We start from the raw sequence: 9,022 nt of genomic DNA on the forward strand, positions 1-9,022 counted from the left end.
GCCGCGCCGCCGCTCCCGACGCCGTACCGCCGTTCCCGACGTCGCGCCGTCGTTCCCGACGCACCACCGGTCACCATCCCGATCCGCAATCCCGATCTGCTGCAAATTCAAATTAGGAAAGAAATCTGCAAATCAGGTAATTATCTTTTCCCGATTTGATTCGAATATTTTGTTGCCTAATTTGTGCTTATTGATATCTAATTTTGCATATTCGAGTAATAAGCATTATTCCAATTAGCATTTTATTTCTTTTTTTTTTTTTGAAATCTTGGATATCTGATCTTATCAAATTTGGATAGAATTTAGAATTTTCAAAATCATTTGAATATATCCAAGATATTTGAGATATTTAAATTTTTTCAAGATGTGATCGATTAGGAAAATTTCCTAATCCGCAACCGCACACGTGGAAATAAATCTATCTATCAGGCTTTAGATAGAGTTATTTCCATAACGGGTATTTCGAATTTTAGGATCGATCTGTCAGGTTTCAGATCGAAACTTAATTCGAAAGATTTAGCGGTTATTTTTTTACTCGATTTTAATTTCGAATTTCGATAAAAAAAAATACCAAAAATATCACTCTAGAATAGGTTAATTTCTCTAGTTTAAAATTGCATGTTTAGATAATTGGCATTTTTAATTCCGAATTTCATTAAAAAAAATACAAAAAATAATATGCCCGTCATTAGAAATAGGTCACGTCGTCGCATGACATATAGTTTGCATGTTAGGTTGTATTAATCGCATGTCAATTTTTTGCACGCCATTACATATAGGTTAGCTTTCATTTAAATAAATAAAAAATCAAAAAAAGAAAATTTCTGCACCTTTGAACTCTAAGTCAGGATTTATCAAAATTGTCAAATTGAGTATTTTTCTTGAAATTGGTACCGAAAGGGCGTTAGGGAATCTAGCGTAACGAAGTCCCCGAATTTATAATTTCTGGTTCGCAGAAATAAAATAGTACTCCCGCTATTTTATTTAGGTTTCTAATCAACCTACCTTAAATGATTAGTGGCGACTCCCGTTGAAAATATTTGCATGCTCACAATTGGATCTAAGTTGCGATTTGGTAGAGTTTGGGAGAACTCGAGCTAGATTAGTTAATTTAATTGATCTAGTAATCCATTAGCCTAAGATCGAAAACCCGATTTTTGTTAGGTCGCGACATGGAGGAGCTGAGGATGTGAATTTATAAGCTCACTCCCCACACATTACATGAATGATACTAAGGCTGCGCATAACAACGATTCTGTGCCCATGAACAGATTCTGCTCAGAAATGATTCTTTTTTATTCTGTGCCCGGAATTGATTCTGAGCATTTTAAGGCGTTTGTTAACGGCCCAAAATTCCATCCCTGGAATAGAAAAAGAACAGAAATGCGTTTGGTAACGCCACAAAATTTCTTTTTATTAATAATATTTTCAAATATTTTAATATTTCTTTCTTTTTTTCTTTTCTTTTTTTCTTTTCCTCCTTCTTGGCCATGACCTGCTCGCCGGCCATGACCGGTAAAATATTTTTTTAATAATAATATTTTATTAAAAGTACTTTTTTTTTTGCCATGGCCTGGTCGCCGGCTATGACCGGTAAAATATTTTTTTTATTAATAATATTTTTTATTAAAATATATTTTTTTTTTTGCCATGGCCTGGTTGCCGGCCATAGCCGGTAAAATATTTTTTTTACTAATAATATTTTTTATTAAAATATTTTTATTAAAAATATACATTTTTATTTTTTTGGGCCATGGCCTGGTCACCGGCCATGGCCGGTAAAATAATTTTTTTATTAATAATATTTTTTATTAAAAATATATATATTTTAATTTTTTTGGTCATGGCCTGGTCGTCGGCCATGGCTGGTAAAATATTTTTATTAAAAAAAATATTTTTCTTTTTTTTGGCCATGGCCAGCGACCAGGTCATGGCCGGTAAAATATTTTTTATTTTAATAATATTTTTTTATTAATAATATTTTTTATTAAAATATTTTATTCTCGTCAGATCCGGCGAGGGCGGTCCTCGGGCCGGACATTAGAAGCTACATTAAAAATCAAGAAAATGAAGAAGAAAAAAAAATTGATTCTCAAAATTGTTCCCAGAATCAAGAAACTACTTTTTTTTTATTCTTGAAAACTGATTCTGGGAACAATTTTTGACAAAATTGTGCCCAGAATCAAAAAATTAAATAAATGCATTTCTGTTTTCAAACTGATTCTGGGAACAAAAGAATAGAATCAAATACTGTTTGGCAAATTATCATGCGCAGCCTAAGCTCTATTCACGGAGCAACTCCACCGACTCTCTCCCACAATTGCTGACCTATTTTACAAGATTTTTCTAGTCTATGTTGCTGACATCTTCAAGCCTCTACCTTTGACTAAAGCTTTCCGTCTTCTCCACGCATAGCATAAGCTCCTACAGACTTCAACACTTTGCTTGTGTTTTCTAGACTCTTCTGCACAAATTCATTGCCGCCTAAGACTAGATTTTTTTTTCGTAGGATTTTTCTAAACTTCTCTAGCAAATGCCCATCCTAGAAGTATCTAGAAATTGGATCACAAATTCCAACAATTTCATCACATTAAGTGTGCCATAATTTTGTGGTGCAGCAGGGAGAGAAGAATTAGTTTTCGAACCGAAGAATATACACCCCTTCATCATCGCGCCCTAAACTATGTTACAGCACTCTAAGTTTTCGTCATGAAATACTCAAATCCTGACTCATGCCATCACCATTGCTTCCTTCTTCATGAACCTGACGACTCCTCCTCGTGCAGAGACATGCCACTAGCAAACAAGCTGTGGAAGTGGCGATGGTGAAAGCGTAGAGTGCCCAGAAGCTGTCGAGGCCCAGCCTCGACATCTTGCCGGTGTTGTTCCTCATCGTACACTCCTGAGGAAACCACTTGTCCTCCAACTGTTTAATCTCGCCGCTCTCCGAAAGCTGCAAGATGGCCTGGGAGAATTTCGCTGCCAGCGGAGAGCCTTTCGGGAACACCTGCATGCACAGAGAACAAGGCCATTTGTAACTATATGTCGGCACAGATTCTCTCCTTTTCGCAAACAATAACCCAAAATGAACTATATCATCTGAACCTGTATTCATTTTTTGGGTTCCTCCATGGTTTACATCGGCCATGGACAATGTAATATTTAGTCGTGAACTTTAGAGGTCAAATGCATCGCACTTGCTGCTAACCGGTGATTTGGACAGGTACTATGCTTCTGCGACTTGGTGGGTTTGATAATATTGCACTATGTCCCACTAGTAAGCTTGTCCCTATTCTTTCGTACCATTTTCATGGGTCCAAACTCGAAACACATGGATCAGGTGAAGTCCCTAAGAAGACCCCCCAAGTTCTGGCATCACAATCTATATCTTACTCTACTGGGAGTTGGATACTCATGCCCCTTATTCTTTGTGGGCTAGCTTAAGGAGATGCTATGCACAAACATAGGATGCTATAAAATACTCTGAAAATTCGAGTTTATGTAGAATAACGGCAGATACTTACAAAGCCAAAACCGCCAAATCTGTAGTTCTCACGAGTGACAGCATATCCATAGCAATACTTGGCGAGGAAGGCTCTCTCATACGGGTATTCCAGAAAAATAGCAGCAATGTTACCGCTTGTGAGTTGATCTCCGTAGCTTGAGCTGTTCCTTAGACCGATGATAATGTCCTTTGAGAAATTAAGTTTTTTATTTAGATAGTCACAGACGAAAGATACAGCGTCACAACCCACTCTTGCTTTGGAAATTCTAAGCCTTTCCATGGTGGTCACGGTCGGTTTAAGTTCTTGAAGAGTGAGCATTGAAGTGAGGCTAGCTGTGTAACTCTGTGTTGAGATCAATGCGACGAAGAACCAAATCACCAATACGATCCGCGTGAAGTTGTGGTTGATTCTCTCCCCTGCAAAGGTAATAACTTACTTGCTTCCTTTTTTCTTTTCGTTTGAAAGATTGGGCTGAAAAGAGTGTACATGGACTATAATCAACAGTGGGAAGTTACTTACTGTGAGCAAAGAAGAGAGATGAGCAAGTGAACCAAAGAGCGGTCGAGAGCTGATTAGTCCGAGAGCCTCTGAACGCTGGATTGGTCGGATGTTCCAGGAACCAAACTACTAACATTGTGTATATAAGGATGCCTCCAGAAGCAACCCACATGGTTGGAGTGAAAGGCTTGATGAATATTAATGCCCTGTCTGAGTCTGGTTTTGCTGGAACTATCATTGAAAGCTCTGACTCTATAAATGGGTGTGTGAACTCGACGTACTGTGAGCGATTAGCTAGAATAGTTATATCACCAACTGCAGCGTCGTAGGTCTTCCATCAATGTCACACCATGAGCAACATTAAAATGATGCATTTTAGTAATTAACACCAAAATTACACCATCATCCAAGCAAAACATTACTACTAAAATGTTGAGACCTTGACGGTCTATGGATGCAAAGTGATACAATCTTGTGAGTTGTGAGTCCCCTAGTGATCAATGTAGCGAACAAGGATCTGCGTGAAATAAACCTGTTGGTTGTTGTAATGTGCACATGCTTTGCTGGTATGTGTATAGGAGAAATTAGTACTAGTGGATATTCTAAAATGCAGTGAATAATCATTGAGGAACAGAGATGATGATGTGGTACCTTGTCATAAACTTTGTTAACCAAGTCCTCGTATGTTCCTTCATGAGGTAAAAATGTATAATTCAAGCCATGAGGACTCGCCTTCTTGAAAATATCTATGCAAAACCCAACGTACGTTGCCTTGCCAGTTATGTTATCCGTTTCCTCCTTCACAAATTTACCAAAGGGAGTTGTACGAGGAATTCCAATCACCATTTGCGGGCTGTATCTTCTGTTGGTCTTCGATGTGTCTGAATTTGCATAAGCACTTGTTCTTTGACTTTGTTTCTGTAGAAAGCTCCTCGAAAAACCGAAGTTGGGAGACCAAAGCTGAAGATCTCTAATTTCATTTCCATTGACACTTACAATTTGGAATTTGGCTTGACCTGTCAACTGACCTTTCTCAAATTGTATTACCCCGCTCAAACCAACAAGTCGAACCCTCGATATTCTGGCAAGCAATAACTCAGGGGTAATGTCATTAGTTGGGAACGCATCTATGGCCTTTTTTACTGTCATGAGGCAATCGTATGCTCGACTAACATCTATGCTTTTCTCAAAATTGAAGGTCTCTCCTTGCTTTTGATGGAACTTATTCATGAATTTGCTCTTGAAATCTCCGGACGCGTGGTTTTCAGGACGGTAGGTGACTAATCCTATTGCGCCTTCCATGGTGGTTGAGATTATTGAATGTTCTACTGAAGCTAAGAGATTGTTGAATGGTTTTTCAGCAAATATCCATATTGAATTTCCGTTGAAGAGTCCTATCTTCTTTGCATCTTTGAGAAAATGGCCACTTGCACGAGATGATAACCCTAGGACAATAAATATTGGGGATGCCTTGCCCTTCAGTTTCGCTAATTTCTCTTCAAAAAACTTTCCCACCCTCGCCGAAGATGAAAATGCTCGAAGAATTACCCGGTCCTCTATCTTGGAGCCAATCTTGTCAAGTTCTTCCGATAAAGAATTTAACAGCTCAGAGTAGCTAGTATCATATGCCTCAGCTTCATATATTATTGAGACTCTTCGTCTGTTATGAGAACTAACTATATCTGTGATGCATCTAATTTGGTCGGATACGTCGGTACTCATGCGAAACAGTGAGGGCCATATAGTTTGCGCCAATAATGTTGGCGGTATGTGGTTTGCCGCAAAGGATATCACTGGTACCTGAGATTGATTAGCGATCACGGCAACTAAAGTTGCTTCCTGCCATGTCTCTAAGCCAATAATAACTCGCACCTTCTTCCTTATCAGCTTTTCAGCTGTTAGAAAGAGTAAGAAGTAAAATAAAAGTTCAAGGATTCAAGGTAATGTTCATCACCGGTTTCTTCTATTTATATCACTTATTAAGCCCTATTCTTGGAAGATATCATTGCAGCGACATGATCATTAAGAGATCTATGTATACAAGGAATAACGTTCATCCCGTTAAACAATTGCTCACAGAAGCTTAAGCTCTCAATTAAGACAGATCTGCATTGCTCTAAATGTGGCCTTTATGTTGAACTTTTTAAGATCATTGCTGCTTGACATTTTTTATGAACATGCATAATAAAACTTGAAACACTTCAAAGGCACCAATACTATATGAATCAGTTTCCAAGTTTTATAATGAGATTATTTCGTTATGCTAATCTCTCAAAGGTGTGGAGTGACTTTTAACTTGTAAATTTTTACTTTTATTAGAAAATTCAACGCAAAAAATTAAACTAGTATGTGGAGGAAGGCTACAAATATATAAGGTCTATATAAAAATCAAAGCAATGTGTGATTTTTTAACACCTCTTTTCAAGTACGTGCAAACTAAATTATAAGGACGGCACATGGAATTGCCAAACAAGGAACCTCACACCCACAATAATCTTTGGAGAAATCTCGCTCCGATACCATATTAGAAAGTCAGGAAAATTGTCCTAAAAGTCATAAACTTATTACGCATTTGCCAATTCAATCCTAAACCTTTTAATTGTGATAATTGAGTCCTAAACATTTTCACATTTTGCCAATTGAGTCCATCCGTCCAATTTTAACTGAAAATAGCTGATTTGGACGTAGGCTAGCCTACATGACACGGCTGGCATTGACATTTCAAAAAAAAATTATTTTTTTGTTTTCTTTTTCCTTTTATTTTATGTTCTTTTCTTTTCTTTGTTTATCTTTAAGCCTTTGGCCAGCGACCTACTAGCTGACCATCATTGGATGAGGCCGCAGAGGCCCTTGCCTGGATCTAAGCAAGGGTGTCGAGCCCTTGCTTGTGGGCTGCAAGTGCACGATGCCCTTGCCCAACCCAAGCAAGGGTCACTGGCCCTCACTAGTGGCCGGTGAAGTCATCAGCCAAAGGTTTAGAAAACGAAAAAGAAAAAAAAAGAAAAAATTTTAAAAATAAAAAAGATGTTAAAATATTTATAAAAATTGCCTAAGTCAACACTGGCCATATCACGTAGGACAGCTGGCATCCACGTTAGGGATTTCCGGCCAAATTTGGCCAAATGGACTTAATTGGCAAAATATGAAAAGGTTTAGGACTCAATTTTTTTTACAAAGGTTTAAGACTCAATTAGCACTATTAAAAGTTTTAGGATAGAATTAGCAAAAATGCAATAGGTTTAAGATTTTTTGAATAATTTTCCCTTGGAAAGTCCAATCCAAAAAATTAAATTATGGCCTATATAAGACTCGTAAACAATTGATGAAGACATTTAACAAATTTTCTAGTCTTGCGGTGCACGCACTAGACTTTCTTTCAATCTTAATCACTTGAAAATTTTGCACTATTTAAACGTTGACACATAAATTGACATAAAATATGTTCGCAATGTTTTAACATTTGAATAATTTGAAGTCTTGACCGGATAGTCAAAAATACTTTTGGCTCTTTAGAAGTCAATACAAACAAACTAGGGCTTTCTATATGGTCTTCATATGTAAGTCCTCTGCTTATCAGCAGCGAAAAGCTCATTTTTCTGCATGGAATATGGACAAGAAGAATACGCCTTGTGAATTTAAGGAAAATATTACTAGTTAACCGAATTTTTCGTAGAATGACCTAACAAGATATTGGATGTCTTATACACTCACCTGGACAAACTAAGGGTGTCATTTTGTATAGCCATGGTCCGTGGCTTTTAGTTTTGACTTTTTTTCCAATTTTACGGTACGCACACTTCGAAATTTTTTATGCAACATACGTTGAAACTTTTAGAAACAATTTTATATTGACACGTAGATTTACCTATAATTTTTTTCAGGGTTGTTTTTTTAAAATTTCAACAATACTTTGAATATTGACGGGAAAGTAATTAGTACTGGGCAAACAGAAACTTTGTGTGAATGACTAACCTGCCGAAATTGCTCCAAGAGGGTTTGCGTGAGAGTTCACATAATGTGGCTTTATGTAATAACTTCCTGATGAGATGTTGTTGACGTCTTGGCATGCTATTTCTATTGCCATGCGCATTTGGTCCCCGAGACTTGAGTCCAGATTGAGAATCACGCCGACTTTGAATGTTTTCCTGCGACCTATGCCTTCCGTTGCCACCCCGGAGATGCTAGGGAGGAGGAGCAACGAGAGCAAGAGAAAGAGCTTCGAGATGGCCAAAATGGGTCTTGTACTGCTTCTGCTTAATGAGCTTCGAAGAGATCCCATATTGCTTTGTGTTTGTCATATACAGAAGCCAATTCGCAGTTCCTACGTATTTATAGTCGAGAGAGAGAGAGAGAGAGAGAGTACAATAAGTAGGTGCTACGAAGTGATTTTCCAAGAAAAGAATGAGAAAATGGCCGCGTGCAACATACGGGAAAGGAAAGGTCAAGTCGATTTGGTCTTTCTTGGACTGATGAGAAGACTGGACTAAATGACAGTACTCCGAGGGCAGGAGAGGGAAGAGTAGTTTTACATGCTTGATGATGTCAGGATTTGAGCGTGTCCCATTACAAGGTATTGTCCGCTTTGGCTTCTGAGCCTCAAAGTGCTCTCGTGAGGTGAGGGATGAGTCTGCTTAGAAGTTATAACCATCCTTTTGATCAGAGGATTGCATTCAGGGACAGTTAAGTTACCCGTTGATGGAGAGTAAAGGCTCGCCGCTTCTCTCACGAGGGCCCTTCGAGGCCCACTGACCAAAGCAAATAATCCCTTATATCAATGATTCTGATCTGAATCTAAACTTTCATGTATGGTGAGATCATCTGAAAGATCAACAGAAGAACCACGTGAAATTTATTATATTAATAATTCAAATTTAGTTTAGTATATATGATAAATTCGTGCTGTAATTTCGTGTAACGGAAAGGCTACTGGCCAGAGGTGGCCCTCCACCTACTCATTTTATTCTTTTTCTACATTGTAGGAAATTTTTATAACCATATTTTCTATAAGCTTGAAAAAT

General features: G+C 37.9%; 1 protein-coding gene across 1 annotated transcript; it reads right to left on the reverse strand.

Moving 5' to 3' along the window:
* Window positions 1-2,707: 2,707 nt before the first annotated feature.
* On the reverse strand, window positions 2,708-8,283 carry LOC130139245 (glutamate receptor 2.9-like). Its single transcript, XM_056315782.1, has 5 exons — window positions 7,977-8,283; window positions 4,656-5,899; window positions 4,026-4,335; window positions 3,525-3,922; window positions 2,708-3,007 (listed from the first exon to the last, which is right to left on the reverse strand). Exons 1-5 carry the CDS (start codon window positions 8,281-8,283, stop codon window positions 2,708-2,710), a joined length of 2,559 nt encoding a protein of 852 aa, XP_056171757.1.
* Between the last annotated feature and the right edge of the window lie 739 nt (window positions 8,284-9,022).

The sequence above is a fragment of the Syzygium oleosum genome, unplaced genomic scaffold (genome assembly GCF_021117445.2).
Source record: "Syzygium oleosum isolate NSW1041296 unplaced genomic scaffold, Sole_v2.1 Sole_v2.11, whole genome shotgun sequence".
NCBI classification, from domain to species: Eukaryota; Viridiplantae; Streptophyta; class Magnoliopsida; order Myrtales; family Myrtaceae; genus Syzygium; species Syzygium oleosum.

Coding starts and splice junctions, on each gene's coding strand:
- LOC130139245 (XM_056315782.1), bottom strand. CDS start 8,283: ATGGGATCTCTTCGAAGCTCATTAAGCAGAAGCAGTACAAGACCCATT. Junction 5,900..7,976: donor TCTTGGAGCAATTTCGGCAG/GTTAGTCATTCA, acceptor TCTTTCTAACAG/CTGAAAAGCTGATAAGGAAG. Junction 3,008..3,524: donor GATTTGGCGGTTTTGGCTTT/GTAAGTATCTGC, acceptor CTGTGCATGCAG/GTGTTCCCGAAAGGCTCTCC.